Source organism: Nelusetta ayraudi, unplaced genomic scaffold (assembly GCF_046127955.1).
Source record: "Nelusetta ayraudi isolate G7.1 ecotype Tasmania unplaced genomic scaffold, CSIRO-AGI_Nayr_v1 ptg000070l, whole genome shotgun sequence".
Taxonomy (NCBI): Eukaryota; Metazoa; Chordata; class Actinopteri; order Tetraodontiformes; family Monacanthidae; genus Nelusetta; species Nelusetta ayraudi.
The window spans coordinates 1,237,024-1,262,500 of NW_027466120.1; the positions used below are offsets into that span (position 1 = coordinate 1,237,024).

The following is a 25,477-nucleotide window of genomic DNA, read 5'->3' on the forward strand; positions in this document are numbered from 1 at the left end:
CCCCTTTTTTTTTTCCTAAAGAGGTAGAACAAAGCGCTGCGGAGCTGGGAGCAGGGTTTAGTCTGGCAAACAATAATTATTCAGCCGCACTAGTGATGAGTCACAACACAATCTTAAATCAATGGTCTGCGGATGGCGGATTCCAGCAATTCCCCCTCACTCAACACTGTGCGCCCCCCCCCCCAGCCAGCAGAATTAACATTTCATGACGGTGATACGACGTGACACCGGCGCTGCGTCCATCTCCATCTCTTTCAATCAAGGTTTGGCAAGCATGACACCAACATTTTTACAAGAGTCTGTTGGGGGGGGCGGGGGGGGGGGGGATTCACAGTTCGATAAGATGATAAGGTGACCGTTGGTGGGTGCATTTTCCCAATTTAAACACCGGAAATGATTCTCATCTATTTTCATTTTGTATTGCAAAAAATCGGATGGCTTTTTAATGATCAAAACGTCAGATTGTCAGTGTGAATTTGTATTACCGCTAGTGGATGTGCCTGCTTGAGGAAAATAATGTAGCATCAAGGCTCACTCAACATTCTTACATTTACCTCAACAGCTCCCCTTCCTCCTCCCCTGAGGTCTTGGCGCTGACACACTACACTATAAGTCATCTTTACTTTGGCAGACGCACGGTGGTTTTTACCACAAAGTCAACACGCCACCCTTTGCTGTTGCTATGTAGCTGACATATAATATTAAATTCTTTTCTGTTAGACAGACAGCAACCGAGACATTAGCACACAATGAGCAATTGTGTTGTTTTTGTAACTTGCTTGAGACTGTAATTCACTAGAACAGCAATTACAAAAAAAAAACTTGAACAAAAATGTGCATCGAGTTTGTGCAAAATTTGACTGTGGGTCTTTATTTTGAACACAATTCTACAAAGTTCACAAAGTCATAAATAATTGATGAACCTTTCTGTCTTAGTTTCCTGAAACTTGCTGAATAACTTCCTTTGTAATAACTGTCCTGCAGCAATTATTTGATCATCTTAGGGGACTTTGGGTGAATTCCAATTCCTCCCTTAACCCTCAATCTCAACCCTCAGTCTCAAAAGTTTAAGGGCCGTATCGCCCTCAATATTGAGATTCTCCGGCACCACCCTTGGGCGTAAGGGCTACCCAGAAGGCATTGCGTATGTTCGCCAAGACATCTTCGAAAAAGATGGCGATGAAAAAGCGAGCTACAAATGGAAGTATTTTCTTAGTTAATAAAGATATAAATATTACGAAACTGTTTTATTGTCTTAGTTTAAGAGTTTTTTATGGATTACTGACATCGTTGTTGCGTAACATTTTTTTTTTTTTTTTACTTTACGATGTCTGTCAGCCGGACCGGCGGTCCTGGCTTCACGTTACTTGTGTACATCGTTGTGTAGCGTCGTCTTCTTCTTGACAGACTGGACATAGCTTTGGCGTAAGCCCGCCCCCCACAGTCTGAAGACGTAACTGCACTTAAGGGGTGTCCCATTTCTAAGTCACAAGACACCCTTACACTTATTTTTGAGGGCCAAGATTGAGGGCCAAAGATTGAGGGTGAAGGGTGAGGGTTGAGATTGAGGAGTTAAGGGAGGAATTGGAATTGGCCCTTTCTGCTTCAAAGGCAGTGTTGATAAGATTACAACTGCTCTCCAAACAAACATATTATTTTTATCTACTATCAACTTTAAGGGTTGGTGAAAGTATAAACTTTAATCATGTGTACATTCCTGAACATTCCTACATCTCTGGAGATTCTCTTCCCTTTCCAATGTGTGACATTGTTTGCCCTCTGCTGACCTCACATGGAAGGACATGTCATGGTCCAGGAAGTCCTGGAAGTTTAATGGGCACAGGCCAGGCACAATTTCATCACCTGACTCCTTGGCTGACTTTAGCGAATGGCTAAAACAGCAAAGAGAGCTGAGAGAAGCAGATGGTTCAGTTCAAATCTGATTCGATATCAACCTGCCAACATCGACTTTGTTGTCCAATTTTAGGACTGCAAAATTTCAGTTAGCTAAAATCAACAGTACTCTATCTGATGGACAGTGTGGTAGCATAGTTACACTAGCTGCATATGCTTAACTGTAACATTCACTGTGTTGAAGTGCACAGTTTAATCAGATGACTGCCTTTCTCCGAGTCAGGATCGAAGAATGACAAGTTCACACAGCGAAGAGATAATCAGATAATCAGAATATTATTGGTTGGCTGCATCCACAACATTTGGTGGCGCTATGCTCTCATGGCAACTGGTGGGTATTACGACACTTTTGGATTTTTTTTGCAAATCTTTTGGATGAATTGCCATTTCTTGTCCTTCTACTGTCCATGAACTCCTGGAGTTGTTAGTGCATGAACCGCATTCTCCATTCCTCCATGGAGATCGGCATGGAAAAGTCCCCTGATCTGTTATTGATATTACACAGCACAGCGAGGATTTCATCAAAACTCTGACGCGTGCCAACCCTGATAAACTGACCTTTAGAAACAGAGCAGCAACACAACACAGGCAGCTAGTCAGAGGTTGAAAATGACCTTTTTCATTTGGGGAGAAACGCTGTGAAGCTATCGGACCTTTCCATCGTGACTCAGCTTTCCCTCCGTCAGTCCATAATCCACCCCTCAAACAAATCTAGCAAACGCTACCTTGGCTCAGTGTCATTTCCATCTCCTCCAGTTAATTACAGTGTATTGAACTCATCTCACTGTATTGCTGGAGAAATGCCAATCACATGCCTGCACAATGGAGTCCGCATTCCTCTAATTTTCTCATCTAGATCCTGTTATTGATATGTAAATTGCTGTGAGGAATTAATATCCACGTGCAAACCAGCCTCGTTTGACAGTGACCAGCGTTACCCTGGCAAAGGGGTCGCCCTCAGAGGAGGCCGAGCGCAAGCTCTGCGGAGCTGCACGACACCATCTGGCTCTCCCAACAGAACTGTGGAAGTGTAAAAGTTTCCTGTTTGGTCAGCAAAATGATTCCATTTATTTTCCAAATCCATTCCTGTCAGGCAGAAAGGCTTGCTTGTTGGCTTGCAGTTTCTGTTTCTGCAGCAGAATCCTCCCTTAATGCATTCTTTCAAAGTGTATTACAAGAATCAATGTGTTCATTCAGGTCTAACCCAGAGACCACTCGTCCTTCACGACAGCCTGCACCTAAGACAAGGTCTGTCCCCCAGCAATGAGAGGAAACAAACCGAGATGCTGAACTAGCTCCAGTTTAATCACAACTGGACACCATTTCCTCAGCACTGAACCAGCACGAAAGGTTTTGCTCGCAAATTGTATTTGAGAGAGCTGAGACAAACAGTGCACAGTAGCAGAGGAGGCCAAATGCTGCTACTAGCAAGCGTCACAGTGTGACCAGCTGGCTGCACTTTGTCTCCAAGATCTCTGACTAGCCAGCCTTTTTTTTTTCTTCTTTGAAAGGGTCTTCTTCCCTTTGTTGTTAGTTCCTCATCATGGAATCCAGAGAAATGATCCTTCCACAGAGGCTGTTGAGCTCACTGCCAAATTTTCTGTTGCCTAAATTCAAATGACTCCTCCACGAGGGATTTGGAGACTTTCTACAGTCTTCAAATACCCCCCACTGAAAACTTCTAAACTCGTCTTCGCCACAGTTGGCTTGATTAAATTGGCTCTCTACTGCCTTGTGAACTTGGTGCTGTAGTTGCTAAGGATACTGTGACACACTTGACCATTAGACGCAAAGTTAATTTTGGAACGCACATAAGCAAGAAAGAGAAAAGGCTTTTGACAGCAGCAGCAACGTCTAAGGCAGACTCGTTGAGGGCAGACTCTCTGCTTTCGTAAACGAGCCACTTCTGCGAAGCAACACGAAGAAAACCGAGGGAGTTAACAGACGGAGAAGCGCGAAGTCAGAGCAGGAGGGAGAAACGCGCAAAACAGCAAGTTTGGTTGCGTTACCTCAGCTCGCCTCAGTGGACACTGCAGGATAATAGCACGGGGGCAGATCAAACTGCTTCGCCCTTCCTGACAAAAATCAAGTACAACTCTTAAAAGGCAGGGCCATTCCCGCACTTCTGTATCCTCTGAAGTGGCAAAACATGTTTTGGAAAGTGTGACAGTCTTTCACTAACATCAAGGTGGACTCGCTGTGTGCACAGAGTAAATTATTTTTTTTCATAGGACTTCACATCTTAAAAGTAAGAAAAGTATAACGGAATAAGAAAACCCACTCTTTGAAGGAAACTGAGATATTTTAAAAAACACATAACCCAAATGCACCTTCACATAAATCAGTCTGAGGTGACTAAAATGAATGTGAATCTTTTCAAATATTTTACAACACTATTTTTTCTACATTTCAAATCGTTAAATTATTACTTTTAAATATTTACAGTTTAGTTTTTGCCTCCTTTGTTCAGTAGTACTCATTCACTCACTCGTGTGTTCAATTTGCTGCATTTAACACACTAAGAACGTCAGGGTTAATACAACTGTGTCTGCGCGCCCTGTGCAAGTTCATCTTCCACTTCCCCAGGAGGCTGCACCAGGCACTCACTCATGGCCGTAGCTGTGGCGGTGCTCGATCCAAGGAGCGTTTCTAGATCAATGCAGACAATCAGCCATGTTGTGTTATTATTCCCACAGCTTGCACTCCACACCTCGACCCCTGGGGGACGGGGTCAAGCCTGGCCGAGGGACAAACCGTCGGGAAACGTGCGCCGTGTTAACAAGCAATCGGCTCCCTTTTCGCGGCCAGTTAAGTGCTTCCCTGCGATCGATGAACTGGTCATTTTCAGTTTTCGCGGCCGAGAGGAATCTTGAAACGTGCCATAATTCATTCCACGGGAGGGGATTTTGAGATGTGAGGCGGAGCCACTTTCTTGGCGTCCCCGCTGACTGCCGCTTGCGCTCGCGCTCAACGTTCGATTGGTGGGAGCCCGAGATGTGCAAAAGGCAGCATCAACAGCAGGAAATACAAAGCGCACGGCAGACTCAGAGGCTGGCCGTGGAGCCTGCTGCCAGAGTGCAAACAAATCAAAACAGTAGAGAAACTGCATTTATCAACTTGTGAAAATGTTTATAGCACCTACTTCTTTCGTCAACTCGGTCATTTTTCTCTATGCTAAAACTACACCAGCTAATTAGACAATATGTCAGACCTGTCAAAATTGAAATGAGATTTTTTTGCCTGTAACAGTCAGTTATTCTTATTCAGTGTTGCATCATTATGTCGTTTCTCACCTCGGATTTGTCTGTTGTCATCCCATTAGCACCAGCTCGACACGCTGGATGGAATATTACACAGAAATGTATTGGGAAAATGTTACTTGTCCATGTGAAAAGTTAATTAATTATCTGAAATAATGACTATATGAAGTTTTATATTAAGTTTTTTTAAATTAATTCTTCCAGGCCACTATTTTTTCAGAATCAAGACAAGATAATGATTGACAAAAATATTGAGAGCCTTATCATTTTTAATTTTTAATAAGGATTTTTTCATTGTCATCCCACAGACATGATACAATGCAACATATTCAACCTATTCAAGTTCACCAGCTCGACTAATATGATTCAAAATTTGGTGTGCACGTGCCGCCAAAAAGAGAATAAAAACCCAGCAGATAGTGAGTGGCTGCTCTGGATAATGTCCTCTCCGTGGATGACATTTCCCCTGGGGATTCCATAAAAGGCAGGAGGACTACTGACCACGGAAGCATTTAAAATGACAAAAGCCCGGCCTTGTACCGCACCACTGTGTGAGAGCAGGATAAATATATTCAGGAAGGCAAAAAGATACAGGAATACGCTGAGGCACAAGGCTCCAGATTTCCTAATGAAAACAACAGGCAAATAGCAAATCACGCAAAGCTAATTGAAATGAAATAAGTAAATAGATATATTATTATTAATATTTCTGACACCAGGATTTTGTGAAAACCAGGAAAACACTCCCATGCCGACAGCAGATGAGGACAAAACTCGCTTTGAACTAAATTACCCAATTTACATTCTCATTTGTCACACTCCGGGTATCGGGGCTGTGTTATAATGAGCCATCACCGCTGCTGCTCATGGCTGCATGTCTGCCTCGCTCTTAGTAAAGCGGCAGCACCTATTAGACAAGCCCGGTGGAGTCAGAGGGAGGGTTGAGAGGGCAGATGGGGCTGATGACTGATGTATAATGCATGGCTATAGGACGGAAGGCGTGCGCCGGCGAGCCAGCTGAGGCCCCAGCCGGAGAGACAGACTGACCCAGCCGGACCCGTCGCAGGGCGGTTTCCTCTGCATCACGTCCCCTGGGACCACAGGGCCAGTCTGCGCTGCTCCCTGACCCTGGGCACGGCTCTGGCACGGCCGGCTAATATATGTTTGAGTCACTGGCTTGTGCTACAATATTGATTCAGACAGTTGGAGGATTGGATGGAGATCTGGTCGAAACATGCTGCAGAGTGGAGGATGAAGAAGTGACCATGATGAAGATCTCACTTAGGCTGAATCATTTATTATTTTTTCTTTTCAATGCCTCACTTACCAATGTGTAAAAGATCAATGATAAATGCTCAAATGTATGCATTATTATTGGTGTGCATGAATTACATTATTTCTTAGTTCATTCATTCATTCATTTTCAATACCCGCTTATTCCTATTCAGGATCACGGGGGTCTGCTGGAGCCTATCCCAGCTGTCTTAGCTGGGATAGGCTGAAGGCAGGGTGACACCCTAGACAAGTCACCGGTTCATCGCAGGGCCACATAGAGACAAACAACCATTCACAGTCACATGCACACCTACGGACAATTTAGAGTGTTCAATTGACCTCACATGCATGTTTTTGGAGTGTGGGAGGAAGCCGGAGAACCCGGAGAGAACCCACGCAGACACAGGGAGGACATGCAAACTCCACACAGAAAGGTCACAGGTCCGGGCCCCAGAATCGAACCCACAACCTTCTTGCTGTGAGGCGGCAGCGCTAACCACTGCGCCACCGTGCCGTGTATTTCTTAGTTGAGATGTCAAATTATAGTTATTTGCTTGGAGTCCTGAACAGAAAAAATCATTTCAGTTGAGTGGAACATTTTCCTTGATTTATTTCTGTCTTCTCAGCGAACCCCAGCGAACCATATTTTAGAACAAGTAAGTGCACAAGGCTATGTTGCTGTTAAAAAAAAAAAAAAAAAAAAAAAAAAAAAAAGTTCTGTTTTGAAAAAGTTGTTTTCGAAAACTTTCTTGTTTTTTGTTTTTTTATTTGCAGAATGCTCTCTTCCATTAACGCCAGGTGCAGGTGTTAATGGACACCTCTTCCATTAACAGGTGCTGACATCAGGCCACGTTGAGCTGGAAATGAGCGTGGCGTTAACGGTAAGAGGTGAACCGCAAACAAAGGTTTTGCCATTCTTACTCACGCTGAAGCAATTAGCACGAAGCTACTAAAAGCTGTGAGTGATTAGGGGATACATTATTCATTATTATTTATTTCTAGCTGTCTCTGCAATATGGCTGGGAAACAGGGGGGTGGAGGGTGGTGACAGGGTTCATATCTTAGGCCCTGTTTACACGGAGACTGCATTCTTTAGAACGAGGCTATTTTCACACTTGGCACAAGTGTGTGAGGAAGCCCCCCTCCCACACATGTTCATAGCCTAGTCCAGTAGACAAACACTGCGTTGTCCTAGCAACACATAAAGAACCCACTTTTCCTCATCTGTCAGGATTCATCAGTTTGTGTCTCTTGCACCATGCACCAGCGTCCAGCACATCTGCAGACAACAGGTTCCATTTTATCGCCACCTCTTTTTAGCCAACAGTGACTAACTTGTTGTCGCCACAGTTGGTAAAGCTACGGTCGCTCCCATTTCTTTATTAACCCAGCCTACAGACACACGAGCGACAACGCCTCCAACCACTTTTTCAAGCAGACTGGGCCACGGCTCTTGAAACAAGGCCGACATGTTTGTGTTCATCTGAAGAGGACATTCCAGGACCATGTTGGGAATGTTTGGATCAGTGAAAACATCATCCATGTGCATGAGTATATTTGTTAATTTTGGGTGGGTCTTCATTTCCTGAATTTAATTAACAAGTTGTTGTTGAGTTGCACAACCTCTGCATGGTTTTGCAGCCTTTGAAAACTTTTTATATTGACCCTGTTTTCATCTTTTTGAGGAAACTCTTCCTTCAAAAGGAAAGTCAAGTCTGTCCGCTACCCCGCCGAGCAGCATTGATTTTCTCCAAATAACCAGCAATGCCTTTCCACATTGATTGGCAGTGTTAAAAGTTTTTTGTGCGGGCACGCGCGCCCCTGTCAAAAAATTCATTACAAACAACATCGATCCAAGATGTTTCTGCATTCATTGTTTACACTGTGCGCAGCTGAGTACTTGTTGGAACAGGGATTGGGCGTCCGGGTGAATTGGCTCTGCCAGAGTGATGGACGTGTCTGCAGCTTCACTCTGATAATTAGGAGAGAGTGAAGGTTAGAGGGAGTCAAACAGACCACATTCGTCTGTTTCCCTACTCAGTCTTTGTCAGAGTGACCTTTGCTGGGCTTCCACTGCAACCGTACCCCCCCATACCCCCCCCAACCTCCCTTGGTCGTGAGTGACAGCTGGGCTAATGCAGTCACAGTCAGGTATGGCATTAAGAGGAGAGAGGGGCGAAAGCGCAGCGACCAATCCCCTCCCATGCTGAGGAGATGCGCAGCAGATGGGCCATTCCAGGAATAGAGGCACCAGCTCTCTGGCTGTGCTTTGGTCATATTAAAGGGCTCTGATGGTCATTTGTCCACAGAGACTAGAAAGCTATTTTACTAGAGTTCTCTCTCCACTTGTATTTTTTTTAACTTGATCCTAACCCAGGCAGAAGAAATTATATAAATGGTAAGTAAGTCATAAAAAAAGCAGTATTTCATCAATTTTACTGTGTTTAAAGAGTCCTTTCATTAAAGAGCTAAATACCGTGGCGCCTCAAAGACAGACAGTTTGTTGTAATGCTTTGTTCACTGTTGTTTTCAATTGACATTAAACATGTTTTCTACAAATCCCATGATAATATTTTTTCTCCTATGAGGTGGGTCACCAAAATACTCCATCCATCTGCTCCCGGTGCTCCCCCTCTGTCAAATTTTAGAAACCCATTGTGGCCCACGAGTCAAAACGTTTGCCCACCCCTGTCCTAACCTGCTTCCATCACCCTACACTGTATCATCACACGGCTAACAATCAACATGAAACTGAAATCATCAACTGAAAAGATGTAACGTCGTCACAAGATGTGAACACACAGTCGGGAGAAAGAGATTTCCACATCCTAGCTGCACCATCACTTAAATTCATTAATAAAGTTTTTATTGGACGCTAAAATTAGAACCAGCCATTAAATCTAATGAATCGTGCTTTGGAGTTTTCTGCCTCCACTTGCAGCCTCAGAATGATTGAAGCAGGTGAAGATGAAATAACCGCGACGCTGTTAACACGAAGCTCATCATTATGGGGCAGTATCAACATTTTATTGAGCAGGAAGTTTCTGTATTAATTAGCAGTGTGAAAAATCCTATCACTGCCTACCTATAATGCCAGTTGTAGTTGCAATATTGGTTCTTCCTTGCAAAACGTGTCCCTTAACTCAGGAATACTGCTGTGATCAGTCCCCATCCTTTAGCTGCGACACACAATGTACCTAAAATGTTGGATATTCTGTTTGCGTCCTTCATCAGCAACACGGAGGCCGCTTTTTGTTCACATAAACTGAACAGGCACCTTCAGCGCATTTCTGTTGGTGCTGAAAACGCAAAACGCAAAGAGCAAATTTCAATTGACTTGCTGACAGAGCGAAACATAAAAAGAATATGAGCATATCGAGGAGAGACACTCAGTTGTCGTTTTGGAAAGAGATGTAGGCTGCTGCATGTCGTGAGAGATAATGTGAGTAAGTGGAAGGGAAAAGGAGGAGGAAAGGGTTCTTAGTATCTGCGGTCGCCGATACATTAGCCCTAAATTACCTGCCTCTGCCTGCATTATGATTTTCCTTGGGCACAGAACATTAAACCCTAATGGCCTCGGAGAGGAACACAAAACAAGAGACTGAGAGAATCCATGAGGCAAAAGCATTTGTTTTGACTGTGGACTTTAAACCGTTTCAGCCTTGAATAATTCATAAAATACAGTCCGAGCCAAACAAAGGGACCTGAGAGCGAAGAGCTCGTGTAGCAACCCGTTAAAACTAGCGACTACCAAAAACACACTTGCATCTGTGTTTACGACGACACCGGAGCAAAGCGAGCGTGTCCCTTTTCTGTGGCGCTCTTGATATCATCGCTCCAGTTGGCTTCCTCCTCCTCCTCCTCCATGCACCTCTTCCACCACACAGAAGAGCATGAGTAAACAAGGGGAAGGAAAACCGCAGGGGGAGGGGAAATCGCATGTGTCCCCGTCGTCTCTGTGTGACACGGCAATAATGGTTCGCTAGAGTCGTTCATTAATAAAAAGCTGCCATGCAGGCAGCCCACTGACATAAATCCTCACATATTCTCACAACTTGGGTTGATCGGTGCGTCGAGAAACGCTCCAAGAAAATGCTACTTTAGAAGGACTCGGGCATCAACTCCAAGCAAAAGAGCTTTGAAAAGGATTCCGCAGCCGGAAAAAAACGATGTTGGGGAAAAATTGTAGGACGGAGGGAAGGAACTGAGTGAAGTTTTTTTTTTATATACAAAATCTTTGTGCTGTACAGATATTCCGATAAAAGATCTGTATCTTTGTTGCTGTGCTCTTAGGGTCACAGTTATTTTTATTTTGGATTTCAAATGCATGACATTTGAATTTAATTAGCCTGTCAGATTCCTGTTTTAAGTCATACTAATAATGATCATTCATGTGCAGCTTCCTCCAGGCTGCCATTTTTTCTAGGAAAAAAAAAAAACTAAAATCAGGTTACATATCAGAGTCACAAGAAGAGTCAAAAGAGTCTTCTGCAGCTTTGCTTGTTCAGGCAAATAAAAAAAATAAAAAAAGTTTGTTTTTATTGTGTTTTTCTTTGTTATGGTTATGTTATTTGCATGCTTTGTGTTAACATTATTCAGGTCTGTGTGTTATGCAGTGTATTTTGCAGGTACTTTGTTTTCTTGCTGTCCGCATATTCAGTTAGGAATTTATCCAGCTGACAGCTTTGTGTTTTGGCCTCCATCCTCCTCTGTTTTTACTCTCTGGACTGATTTGTAGTCTCGTCCTCCTCGGACCATATGCCTTGTGTTTGTGTTGCATTTGCATGTAATGAATATTTCTGGATGGATTGCTATGAGCTCTGCCGCCAGCATCCGCATCTGGGTCTCCTCGCTCAGTTTCAATGCAACTGGACTGACATCATCAAATGACACAATGCAGCAGCAGCAGCAGCAGCAGCAGCAGTAGCCACCGCATCGTGACAGGAGGTGCTGGTTTATGAACCGAGCCGACGGCCATGATGTCTGCATTTGGAGACCCCAGGCCCATGTGGCTGGAGCCTGCTGGCGACCGCGGGGCTCTCTGCTCCGGTCACGGCCGTGGTCGGAGTCGGCAGGCAGAGCGGAGAGCCAGATGGAGGCTCTTCTGCCACTGCTGCACACTAGATTAACCATTGGATGGCAGGCAGCAGGAGAGTTGGTGGTGGTGGTGGTGGTGGCGCACTCTAGATTTAGCTGCTGAGCTAACAGGACGGCAACTCAACGTGTTGGTCGGCGCGGTGAAGAACTGACAAGATGACATAATGCTGTCGTATTTGTGTTGTTGTTGCAAGCTGATGGTGTGTGTGTGTGAGTGTGTGTGTGTGTGTGTGGGGGGGGGGGGCTCATGTTGCAGAAGGTGTTAAATCTAAATAGACAGTAAGAGCATCAACTAAATACAGTATTAGAGAAACGGCATCATGCTAAATGAACTTCACCAAAGTTGTCTGTCAGTGGTGTGAGTCTGTGAGTCAGTTGTAACTTTGCTGAGAGAAATTGTGATGGATGGACGCATGGATCACGTTAGCCCCTTCTGATGTCACGTGAGCATTAAAAATCAGAACTCAGTATTTCGCTGCTCAGTGGAGCTCAACCCCTGAACGTGCTTGCAGTCGTGGTTCATACCTGAGCGTCCACGAGAAGGTGCCTCATCAGGGTCATGGACTTCTGCATGTTCTCCTTCTCCGGGACACAGAAGGGCTTCTCCTCCTGCTCCAGGGGCTTGGGTCCGGTCACCATGAAGCTGGCAATCTGGTCGTTCAGGCTGTTCAGGGACTGCACGGCTAGACGGAGACAGAGACCAAGAATAAATCTCCCAGCAAACACCCACAGCACTGAAGAAGTTGCAACTTGCAACTGTGTTTCCTTGATTCCTGCAGAAGTGAAGAAAGAGAGCATTCATTCATTTATGAATTCATTCAAGGTTAAAACAGCCTTTATTCCCATATGGCGGCTCTATTGGCTCGCGAAGACACTGGCTTTGGGTTTAAAGCCGCCCACGTGCTGTGAAGCAGCAGCAGTGATAACAAGGTGGAGGATCACAGCTTCCCTCAGCGTCACTGACAACCACTTCCCCTGTCAACGGCCTCGCCGCTTCACACTGTTCCACGTCAACCTGAGATCCATCCTGCTTTTGTTGCCCTGTTCGCAGCCTCGTCCCTGCCAACAATCTGCTTCTAGCTTTCCTCCCCCAGCAGGAAGCTTCCGCATATTAAACAACAACAACAAAAAAAAGGGTCAGCGCAAGTATTTCCAAACGTTACATAAGTGAAAAGCTAAAAGCAAATTCCCATTTTTTTTTTTTTTACTTAAATATCTCCACTATTTTCACAACCTGTTAAACGAACCTCTGGCACTTCATCGTCCATTTTCCCAGAACAAAGAGGGACAGTGAAGGGATCAACACCTGGCCTGGCCTGTGCCGAGGCACTGTTGCCTCTGCTTAAAAATTTACCAACTTACTGAAATCTGAGTCAATTTCTAGGCCGAAACTATAAAGCTGCGACTAAAACAAGTGCCTGTGAGGAAATAAGAGAGAGAATCACTGAGAGGCGCGTTATATAACCTCTGTAAAAGTCTCATCACTGTCGCTGACATTTTCATGCAAACTGGTTCTGAGGGAAAGTTGACGAGTGGGCGCTGAGGGCGGTGGTGATAGGAAGGGAAGTGTGTGTGTGTGTGTGTGTGTGTGTGTGTGAGAGAGAGAGAGAGAGCGAGCGAGAGAGAGAGCAAGAGAGAGAGAGGGAGAGGGAGAGGGAGAGAGAGATGGAGAGAGAGAGCGAGAGGGAGAGAGAGAGAGATGGAGAGAGAGAGCGAGAGGGAGAGAGAGAGAGATGGAGAGAGAGAGAGACAGAGAGAGAGAGAGAGAGGGAGAGAGAGAGAGAGATGGCGAGAGAGATGGAGAGAGAGAGAGAGACAGAGAGAGAGAGAAAGACAGAGAGAGAGAGACAGAGAGAGAGATAGAAAGAGAGAGAGAGAGAGAGAGAGAGAGAGAGAGAGAGAGAGAGAGAGAGAGAGAGAGAGAGACTGTGTCCCCCCGAGGTGAGAACGGCGCAGAGATCAGACGGCTGTCGAGCCGAGCGCCGAGTGTGGCGGCTGTTCCCGGGTTCTCGCACGCGCTCTGGCCCACTCACCTCTCGGAGTGACTCCACACTCACACGTTCCACTGAACCTAGGAGACTCGCAGGCTTTCAGAATCACAATTCACCGCTAATTTCTGCACACAAAACACCCACCAGAGGTACGTTAGCATTTGTGCATGACGTCTCCATCTCCGCAGCTTTGGTGGGTTTTACAAGCTGCTTACTCATACTGCCCTCTGCTGGACAGTAAATGAACGTCTAGGCTGGTAGGATTATTTTCCAGTTGGACCACTGATGCTGCCGCCTTCAGAGGCTAGAAAAAGTAGCCTCAGTGGCTGCAGTGTATTGCAGGACTCTATCAGTTATGGTGTAATGTGTATAGTGTTTTTTTTTTCCCTTGAAGATGATTGCTATCTTGTAGGAGGAAGAAGATGACTATTTTTTTTTATTTTTTTTTAAAAAGGAGATGACAATAAACTGAATATCAAATCTATTATTAAAAAATACATTGTGAATCACTGCAAAGTAAACGCATAACAGTTCATAAGTGCTGAACATTAACTTCACAGACACATTAGGGAGACGTCATGTACTTTACACACAACTGATGTCTTTTAAAATTCATAAGACATTGATCAGAAAATCGAGACTGCACACACATACAAGATATACTGTGAGTTTTGAAAATACACACACACACACACACACACACACACACACACACACACACACACACACACACACACACACACACACACTATGCTTTTCCAGCAAACAAAAACCGATATTGACAGGTCAGCTGCCAATATTCTAATCATTAAGCTGTTAATGCAACGCGAGGCAGCCAAATGGTTTGGAATCACGTTATCGACTAATGTAATGAAGCAATTACTGCACAACTGTAGTCAGTGGTTGGTTAATAATAAAGTGTTCCCTTCATTTGCATTAGGCAAAAATCAATGCAGGACATCTACAGGAAAATACCAATGACTCTTCTGTGCAGTATTTCTGAACAAATATTTACCGTGCTAGTTCAGCACGAGGACGGTTAAGGGGGAGTGGGCTTAGCTGGAACGCAGCCCGCAGTTCCAGAAGGGTACTTTTAGTGTATTTCTTTTGCTAACTTGTGTTCAGAGGCCTATTGTGCCTTTTCAAAGTGACCCCCAATGGCACTGCTTCCACAGTGTGAACGCAGCAGTGACACTGCCGGCAGGGATAATAATTCAAACCCCACCCGAACACACCGATTGTCATTCCGCATCTTCATCCGCAAAAACCTGAAATAGATTTCACCTGCAGCTTCCCTTCAGCAAAAATGAAAGCAGATGAACACGGGCGCGGCGAGGCAGCGGCGGGAGAGGAGTGGGGAGGGGTGGTGGTGGAGGGGTGGAGATAAAACTGTAGAAGTCACAAGTGATGCAAAGGAAACAGAAATGTCATTCCAGCTCAGCGCTCGCACTTCTCCTCCCTCGCTGCCTCGCCTCCTCTGCGTGAGTCACAGCGGCGGCGCAGGCAGACCTCAGAGTGTCACACGTGTCTTCCTATAGAGCCGACAAACAGATGAGAGGCAGCGGCCGCGCCGGCACCCTGCAGGCCTTTATCTGTCTGGGAGGGAGAAGGCGGAGAGCCGAGGGAAATGAGACGAGTGCAGACACGGAGCGTACGCGGCAGCCCTAATAGGATCAGGTGTGGCAGTCAGGCTACAGCGGGGATGGAAGAGCTTTTAGTTTGTGGCAATTGTCCGCAGCACACAGATACACAAAAATACAAACGGCTCAGAGAAACGGGGCAAAATCTATTTTGGGCTTTTCGTCCGTACGGTCAAAGTGTTTCTTCTGCTATTTATTGAACTCTATAAGGTCAAAATAACCCCAAATCTTTACTTTGGTGTAAAGTACGAGAAATTTTTATCTAAACCCCTATAAATGAAGTATGGTTATTAGTTGCTCTACAAATAAGCGTATTCTCTCAGCATGAGTGAGTGGATTAAGTGGTTTGTTATACATTTTATTTTCATTCGAAAATGGTAACAAAGGTTTTCTCGTTTGAAAAATGTATGACTTGCCAAATTTCAACCTTAGTATTAACAGTAATTTCAATTCCCAAACTTAATATTTATATTATTTTCAACATACCGTTAGAGATTTTGATCCTTTAGCTTAAAAAGTATGTCTACCAGTCAGTTCTCTTTTGCCATCTGTATTAGCTGGACTCTATTTCATTTGTGACTTTTTTCATCAGTCCATCTAGAATGAAACTACGTGTTTGGCCTGCTGCTTTACCGACCATCACGTTTTCCACAGCCACATCAGTGGAGAAGCTCAGACCAGGCCGGTCCCGTTTTCATGCTCATACTGGTGAAACTAATTACTCGGGCGCTTAACTAGAGGTCTGGCACGTGCCTCACTTTCAGCACAATTAGGCCCAGTTTTAAATGCAGTGCTTTATATCTGGCAAACCCAGCAGATGGCCTATAAGAGCCGTGAAGACAAAGCCAATTAAATCAAGTATGAGTGAAGCCATTAACGGCGCCATAAACGTGGGGGAGTTGTTTTTAGGGAGATCATAAACTCCTGTTAGGCTGCATGTGCTGCGGTTTAACTCAACAGCATGACAAGTGTGTTTTTGAGTAGAGCAAATGGGAAATCTAAGACTTTAAGGAGTGGATAAACAATAACTCTGCCTAAATGTTCTCCATTTTGTAACATGAGAAGACTCACCATAGCATCAGTTTTGCATGACCCTAACTGCCTGTGTTTAGCAGGAGGCTGTAAGCAAAGGGCTACAAAAAAAACTGCTTACCTGGAGATCTGTTTGAATGAGTAATGATACAAAGCTGCTCAACTTGAGGCTGTAAAAAAAAAAAAAAATCTCTCTGAAACGACAGATTATTCTCATTGTTTCTTCAATAATTAATCAAGTGCGTGGCCTTGATCAGACTGGACAAGTGCTGGACCCAAAGGCGTCTTTCCAGAGTGAACGCTTGGACACAAAAGTCCTATACAACACTGCCCCCTAATGACAATCGCGGCTCACTGCAGTGTTGGCCTTGCGCCATTCTGTAACAAACTAATGTACTAAAGTGTGTGGGAGGGGGCGGGGGGGACTTAAGTTTAATACATTGCAAATGAGATCATCTCCTTCTGGAGGGTGTCGTCACTGACCTGGGAGAGGGGGGGGAGAGGTATAGAGGCAGGGCAGGAAGGGCAGATTTACAGAATGTTCTGAAGTGTAGAGCAAAGAGGTGTCAATGACGGAATGGATTATTTTTGTTTCTGGGACTTTCAAAGATATCGGATAGATTTTGCAGAAACAGTTTAACTTTGAAGGGCGTCGCGTGCATGCACGAAAGAACACTTCCAAACACACGACAGGCCCCAGTGTGAACCTGCCGGCGAGGATTTGTGCAGGTGCACGTTCAGACCGGCTCAGACGTCCAACTTCCCACCTGCACGTTTAAACATTCAACAGCGGGGAGAGACGGAGACAGGCGCGCTGACTCTGCGGAGCTGAACCCCCGCGGTCCTGCGACGGCGAGGCAGCGAGCGGCGCTCTCATCTCTGCAGAGCTCATTAAACCTCGCTAATCGTATCTGTTACCGCCGTAATGGGCGGAAATAAAAGGAGCGAGGCGGCGGGGACGAGTCGGAGGAGGCTGCTCTGCAAAAAGAAAAAAGAAAAAGGAGGCGGGGAGAAAAAAAGCTTTCGTCCCTGTGTTTTTGTGTGCGTTATCCTTTTTTTTTTCCCATGACGGAGGAATGCGCAGCTTCCTCAACATATCAGCATGTTTCTCCCTCCAGCGGAGAATGCAGCCCCCCACCCCCCGATGTTTTCCTGCGCTCGCTTTCTGCGGAGCTTTTATGTGACTGCAGCTCTCTGCGTCTCTCTGCCCTCATTCCCGTGTTTTCCTCTGCCGCACTTGTAACAACATCCTATGGATTACAGACTCACCCCCGCTCGTGTTTGCACTCAGAGAAGACTGAAGGACAGTATGTGATGACTGGCCCGGGCTTAATTGGACTGATCAAACAATGCAGCCTCATAAAAAACTGATGTCTTCTCGCTGTTTTCAGGCGAGCTTAAAGAAACCGGGCCGAGTCTGAAGCTCCAAGCACTACTACAAACTGGAAGGATCCGATCCGGACCCCGCTGAAAGGTCGTGACAGGATCACACTCAGAGACACAATACCCAGAATGCATCGGGAACATCATGTGCAGACTGTTAGATGCCGGGTGGTCTGACAGTTGGCTGTCACGGCACATCTCCAGACTGGAAGTTAAAAAAAAAAAAAAATCCTTCGTAAATACTGTCAAAGTTTGGATCTAGGCCGAGTGTCAGGAGAGAGACGAGTCCCCGAACTGTGATTGTTGTAAAAACAGATTGCCGTATGTTTATTGAATCTGCCCCGACTGTGGAGATTATGATGCGGAATCCCCGGACAAAACAAGTCAGAGTGAGGTTCAAAGTTTCACTTCACAGCACAAACAATCTCGGCGACGGCAGCCACAAAGATTTTCTCTGCGACGGAGACTTGCATTTTAAAGACAAAACAAGAAGAAGAAGAAAACGCTCCGCCTGTGGAATCATTTCAAATGCTGTCTTAACAGGATTATGCACTCTGTGTGAACTCGGGGAGAACGCAGTTAATGGCTAACCCTCGACGCATCCGCAGACGCCGAAGAGCAAAGGAAGTGTGAGTCCGACTGAAGTAACTTGCCTCCGCACAGCTGGGTTTTTCAAAGAAAATGGAAAAATAGTCACTCCCACCAAATATCAATGTAAATGAGTGTTTCTAGTGGCCGAGGTGAAGATGAAAAAAAAAAATGCTGGGAGCGGTTCCTTCTATTTAGATCTTTCTGTTCAAAGGACTGACTTCAAGTGCTTTGGATTGGAGCTTTTCAAGCTGGACACGGAAAGTTCCAGACCTAAATTGGTCAACCACACATCAGCATGCAGACTAGTTCATGACTGCAGTACTGTTAAGTTCCGTGCAGTCAAGGCAGAAATGAAATCTTAACCGAAGGTTTCCTGTCGTCTAGCAATAATTATAATCACACATTTCATATTAGGTGCCTTTCAAAACATTCTGGCTCACCGTACAACTAAACTCAAACGACGTTTGTGTATCTAAAGCACATTGACTAACCTCACTGAAAGACAGTCCAGGGTCCAACTAGGACATATACACCAACACGAGCACTGCTGAAGTTCACACAGTTGGGAAACAACCGATTCTCTCAACAACAAATCCTTACAGAGCAATAAGGAGGTTAGGGGGGGAAAGTGATGTTGCATCATTAAAGGACTGCGAGAACAAAAACAACTTAATAAGTTTGTTATGTTGTTTAGCCTATGTTCAACAGCTGTGTGCGGCTCACGCTTCACTTGAGGCAGCAGCAACACATCAAACACGCCACTGTCCAACTTCTGCCTGGGGACGCTCATTAAAAGTGCGCAGCGCCGTCCCGTTCGCCAGGCCTCGCCAGCCATGACTGAGTGAGAGACACCAGAGGTTTTCGAGACACACGCACGCAGACAGATGAGAGGAGGCACCAAACGATAGCAAGTCGCAGTTTGCCGCGAGGTCAGCTCCGTCCGCTCTCATCTCCGAGGTCTTGCGGAGCTGTGAGATTTTTCCTGCGCTGCCGTGCCGTCGGCGGGCCAACACCTCGGCCGGGGTGAGATTACACCCCCGAGGCGGTGGGCTCTGTGATAATTGCAGCGCGGGAAGAGATTTCTCCGGCCTCTTCACGGGGACATCCGAGCACCGAAGAAGTGTTCCGAGAGCTTCCATCGTGTAAACCTGGGCCATTGATAATGCCCACGTCTGCACTGACGAGGACCTACATTTGATTCGGGTGCATGCTCACAGAGGAACCTGCATATTCACATCCCTGCATGCACAATAGATATTATTATTATTATCTCAGCATCTGTCAACTCTAGTTTTAGAGAAGCCTTCAGTAAACTGCTCGGCACAGCGTTTTCGTACCCGCCTCCCCATCTAAACTTCCAACGAGGTTTCATTCTTTCATCAATGTAGAACACAAGCAAAGGCAAAACTCAGCCGCTTTGTTGCTCCAGCAGCGGGATGGCTCTTGTGGCCACTGCCATGTTTGTTTTGCTGACGGGATGCTTGATGGAAGACGCCCTTGCACGAGCAGTCGACGGCTGTCGCAACGTCAGAGTTTTTCATAAAGAAAAAAGGCAGACACACAACTGCACTGTTTGCAGGAGTTTAGCTGTCCCACTTGCAGCCACTGAATCAATAACCACGCGTACTAACTGGAGGCAGCTTTTGAAACATTAATATAGAGTACTGACAATATCTCGTCTTCAGTTCTCCCCATCAACCGCGCTGGTGCTTTTCAAGAATAAATATCATCGCATAGATACTATCGTCTTTTACGTGCGCACAAGAATTTAATGCGACCCCTCTGGTTGTGAGATGCTAATGCTGTGAATCGAATACAATTTCCTGCATTCCGAGCAAAAAGGAAAGTAATAAAGTGCCAGTGCAGGATTGCAAACATAATGTGCAGCGGCAGTTGAGCTGGTTGTTATCAGTGACAGCGAGCTGCAAAACCAATATGTGTGCGGTTGGACATCTTGTCACACAATGATTGCTGCAGAGGACGGGCTCTAGTTTCAGTGTTCTCAGAGAAACTGCTTCCTTATCCCCAAATGTGCAACTTGTTCTTTAATCCTGCATGTGTTTGGGATTAAAGCCTGAGCCCTTATCACTCATCGGTGATCTGGCGTCTCACAGAGGAGAGCTCGGCGGAGATGGACGGTCGAGATGGGTGAGCGCAGACGCCTGAAGTGAGGATTTAGAGGCAGGAAAGTGAGGGATTTAGGGACTGGGATTGATGTGATTGGCAGGGAAGTCACATGGTCCTGCTGACGCATCACCCACCTGCCACTGCAGATAAATACCGGCAGGAGAAGGGAGAGAGGATGGGGGAGGGGTGTGTGGGGGGCGGGGGGGTGGTGAGATGCAGGAAACACATGTCGCATGAATGCAGACGAGCACAAAAGACGCCGTGAAACAATCGCAACTGCAAACATAATCAACTTCCAGTGATTAGAGGGGATTACAGCTGCCTTGCAGAAGAGCCAGAGGAGAAATTGTTCGTCCTGAACTATAGCGCGTCTCCCCGTGATCCTGCAAATAGCTTGAAACCGACACTTTGTCGAGTTTTGAACCAAATCCAATTGCGTTGTTAACGAGAAGAAGAAATCTGCGTCGCGTTGCGGCAAAAGACTTCTGTCATCGTAAACGGCCTGTCTGTCAAACGGACTAACCTGTAAAAACCATCTCGTTTTCATGGCACTATTTTGAAATGGAGATACCAAGCAAGAGGGATCTGTATAATGTGAAATCCTTGCCAGGTGATAGCAATTTGCTTTTTATAGCACCGGTCGGGGTCTCATAAAACAAGTGTTTTTTTTAAATTATTTTATTGTTCCTGATAGTGCTTGTGCTTTCCCACTGGGTAAAACTGAAAATGCTATAATATGTAACAGTGCATGGCTGAGGAGGATAAGTGTCAGAATGAGCGGCTGCTATTTTGTTACCACTAAGCACTGCACCGCATTCACATACACAGCTGTTTTATATGGAGCCAACCTGTAGCAAATGTTGCACATCCATCCATCCATCCATCCATACATACATCCATACATCCATACATCCATTCACCCCTTCATCCGTCCATCCAAGCTCCTATCTGCAGCATTTTCAGCAAGTCCGAGTGTTGGGTAACCAATCAGTGTCTGCTGAGCAGAGGAGGGGCGGGGACTAACAGAAATCTATTGGTGATGAAAGGGAAGAGCTCGAGCTGTCCCTCAAAACAGCAGCAGAAAAACGAAGTGACTGTGACCGTGTAAACGTCGCCTGCTGCTGCTAAAAAAAAAAAAAAAAAAGATGAGCATCTATGCTGCAATAGTGACAGTTTTATTAGAACAGATGATACTTATCTCTTAAAAGAGAAAAAGCTAAACACGCACGACATAAATAATGCTGATTTTGAAGTTGTGCGTCGTAATGTGCAGACTGCAATGTGGCGCTGAATATGTTTGTAGACTGGAGGAAAACAAAAAGGGAACATTGATTCCTGTGTTATAATGGTATTTCCAAAGCGAGACGATGATGATTTAATCATTTTCTATCGTTTTTTTTCACCCACTTTTTGGGAACCCTGTCAGGCAAGGAAACTTTTTTCCCATATGCGGCGCCACGGACTACAAGTTTAGCTAGCTAGGGGGCAAGAATTTCATTTCATTTCATTTCATTTCATGCTTGGCTCGAGTCGGCGCACCTGAGCAGTGAAAACACTTTTCTCAATCGTTTCTTGCGAGTTCCTTAGTTCCTCACCAGAACTTTTCGAGTGACTGGCTGGCGGCGAGGCGCCATTGAGCTGCACTGCCGCTGTGGTGGCGAGCGATGGCTCTTCCTCGCGACATAAAGCGATGCTATTCATGTCTTTACCAAACATCCCCGCGTTTTGAAAAGGTGTCGTTTTCACTCACCTGACACACACAGGAAGACGCCAGGAAGTTTTCTGCCTGCTGCCGGAAACACACGTAAGGGGTGGGGGGGCACCCACACGAATTTAACCTGCAAGAGCTCCTCACCTGAATACTACTGCCCCCCAGCGGGAATTAACGCCATTGCGGCAAAATTAGTCACAACACCATGGCATGTAAAAAAGAAAAGAAAAGAAAAGAAAAAAAAAGGCAGGATCGAGGATTCATATTTAAATGAGGGGGGGAATGAATGAATGGAACCAGCAGGTAACATAACTATGCTGCATTTTTGTTGTTTTATTTCTTTCTGTTTCTCAGCACTCATCAGACCATTCTCTTGGGGTTAGGGTTAGAGACAACCTCCATTAGTCATAATGTTTATAATTCATTACTAAATGAGGGACATTTGGGGAAAGGATGGGATGCATCACAGAATATTTGGGATATTTCCACCAAAAAAAAAAAAAAAAAGCAATGACAGGTATATCTATCCGTTGAAAATCTATCTTTCCTTAAACAGGTTTCACCTTTAAAATAAACTAACACCATCATATGCATCAGATAGGTTCTCGCCTGTCAGTTTGCTCTTTCAATTGGTGCACATTGCAAGCAAATTGCATTGCAACAACACAGCGAAATGTCACGGAACCTCTTTTGGTATGAAATGTGAAGCACAGATACCATCTCCTATCATGTCCTTGAAGGTATATGGCTTTGCTTTATCATCATTTCCACAGCATGTCTCAAATGTGTTCTGGCTTTTTATTGCAACACAGATAAAATCAGTGGTGAAGGTTTTTTTTCATTCATTTATTTATTTATTATGCTTCCCCTTGTTGGTTCTACGTATCTCTAAAAGATGTCACGGGAATGAAACATATCAAATGAAATGAAGAGATAGTCGCTTTGACCATAACTTGCAGCAAAATATGTTCAACAGGCAACAGAGTGCATTGTATTGTAACACATGGCAGATTAGGAAGATAGTTAGAAGGGAATAGAGGGCAGGCTCAGGAAAATATAAGCGAGGATGTCGGGAATGAGTCTGCTGACCCCACCTCTGCTCTCTCTCTCTGGCAGTGCGCACATTCATCCGAAGGTTAATGGAAGCCGGAGATGTTCAATTTTGCACACATAAACGGGTGGAGTGGGTGGCATTGTACATTTTCCAGAGTGCTCAAGGTGTCCCGTGGTCTGTTGTTTAAAGCACAAAACGACTGCCTGAACAGCACTTTTCCTCGTTGAGGGAGTGCTGCATGATAAACTGGCAGAGTTTGGGGCCATTTAAAAAAAAAAAAAAACAACCTGAACCTAAGAGAGGGGTGTTTTTGCTGCTGCAAAGGAAGGGCACCGGGAATTTCGAGCATTACGGTACAAGCCGTCTTAGAAAGGAATTTGCATAGCGTGGTCCTCAGCAGGTGTGCGAGCTGTGTCTCTGGTCCTCATGTGACTTTTATGCCTTGCTGGGATTTAACTCTACAGAAGGCAGCAAGTGGATTTTTTTTTTTTCTTTTCTTTTTCTTTCTTCTCACAACTCGTGTGAGGAGGAGTACAACCCAGTGGTGCAGACGGATGACCGGTGCTCATCTGGGACTGACCTGTCAATAACACGTCTGGACACAGAGTATGTCAGGACACATTACGTAACTATGTTATGTCCGCTTTTTTTTTTTTTTCATATGCAAATATTTGGTAAATTGTCATGTAAATACTAAATCAGAGGGTTATGGCTTAAAATATGCACTGTTACTATTTTTGATTTGGAATAAATATCCTCACACACCTTTCAATTGGATTTACCTTAAACAATCAATCTGGAAATGAGCCCATTGAAAGTATTTTGAAAGGGAGAGACAAAACCTGGCGGTTAATTCGGTGAGCAATCTGTCCCTCGGATACGAGTTGGCTACTTATATTTGTTACTGCACAAAATTAGCTATAAGTCACTGTCCCACAGACCTTGCTGTTTAACCAAATGTTTGTAAACCAGTTGGGAGTAATAGAAATGAATGAATAAATGAACAGATAAATACACAAAGGTGAACAGAATTGTCCACACAAATCAAGCCTTCACTGATTGCGTCCTCTGTTACTCCTCTAATGTGAAAATGGATTCCATCTGAGATAAAACTGCTGCCATAGACGCATCCATGCTAATCTCTTCAGCCTCAGCCATTGTGTACAACTCACAGTTTCTTCTTCCCGGCCTTCTTTTTTCCAGGACTAGCCACTCCCTGCCCTCCTACATTCCACTTCTTTATCCACAAAGGAAGCAGACTGGCTGTGCAAATCCGCTGACGTTATAAGTCCAACTGAAAACACTCTCAACTGTAAGTTGGCAGGATTCCTCTTGATTTCAGACTTCTGAGCAATCTGGTGATAAAGAAAACACATTCTGAGCAGCAGCACAACAACAAACTCAAATTGATAAGTGAATCGGTTAAAAAGAAGAAGAATTTAAATTGTCTATCGTGCAGTCGCTCTCATTAAATGTAAACAAAAACAAAATACACATTATCAAACATGCAGAAACTGCCCGCTGTGGTCCAACAATGAATCTCTGTGGTGGCGTGCATCCCAAAGCGCAGCATGTTTTTGACATTAATCAGCAATAATGATCACGGCCCCTGCTTGAATCATTCTCCAGTGTGAGAGTGTGAGATCATTATGAACCCGGCTGTGTGCTCATGTATCTCCCGTGGCTACTTTTCCCTCTGGTAAATGTGGTGAATTTATTCTAACAGGTACCACATCAGACTGACACACATCAGACTGACACAGATGGAGCCTAAATGATGGTATTGCACAGATTTGGTGGTCTCAATGAGTGTGCAGCCCCGTTTAGCATCAAAATGAATGAGTCTCTTGAACACCTCCAGCAACTGTGATTCACCACGACGGGTGAAAATCTCTATTTAAAATAAATTAATAAAAGTTCTCACATTGAGAACACACATAGGGGCCGTGTCGGCGAAACTTCTTGCAACGTGACTTCGTCTTCTACAAGATTAGCAACACCGGAAGCATGAAGCTAATCTCTCACTGCAGGAAAACCCATTGGGGTAAAGAGGGTGTGAGGAATGTGCGAGTGCGCTGGAGCCGCGGCGCAAGAGGGAAAGGGAGAGGAATTAATCTCTTCAAAGAGGAGCAAAAATATGTTCTACACCTGCAGTGGTCACATATTAAAACTTCAAATCACGTTCACCACTCGTGAGCTGACTAGCGGTTCGAAACGGGAGACTCAAGGAGAGCCGTATTCAAGGAGATAGTCCCTGACTTTGGCAAGTGAAGGCTCAGAAATCCATTTGGAAAGAGGTTTTTGCCAATTTACCATCAACCATTCATTTTCATATATTTACTGCACATCCTAAAACTCTATATAGATTTATAGATGTCCAGAAAACTGAATGATTAGCACTC

The 25,477-nt window shown here is 45.0% G+C and overlaps 1 protein-coding gene across 1 annotated transcript in view; it reads right to left on the minus strand.

Moving 5' to 3' along the window:
• kazna (kazrin, periplakin interacting protein a) overlaps nucleotides 1-25,477 on the minus strand; it is a 141,641-nt gene that overhangs the window by 111,711 nt on the left and 4,453 nt on the right. The window contains exon 3 of the mRNA XM_076042385.1: nucleotides 12,072-12,229. Within this exon, the coding sequence (XP_075898500.1) occupies nucleotides 12,072-12,229 (158 nt within the window). The remainder of the gene's footprint in view (nucleotides 1-12,071; nucleotides 12,230-25,477) is intronic.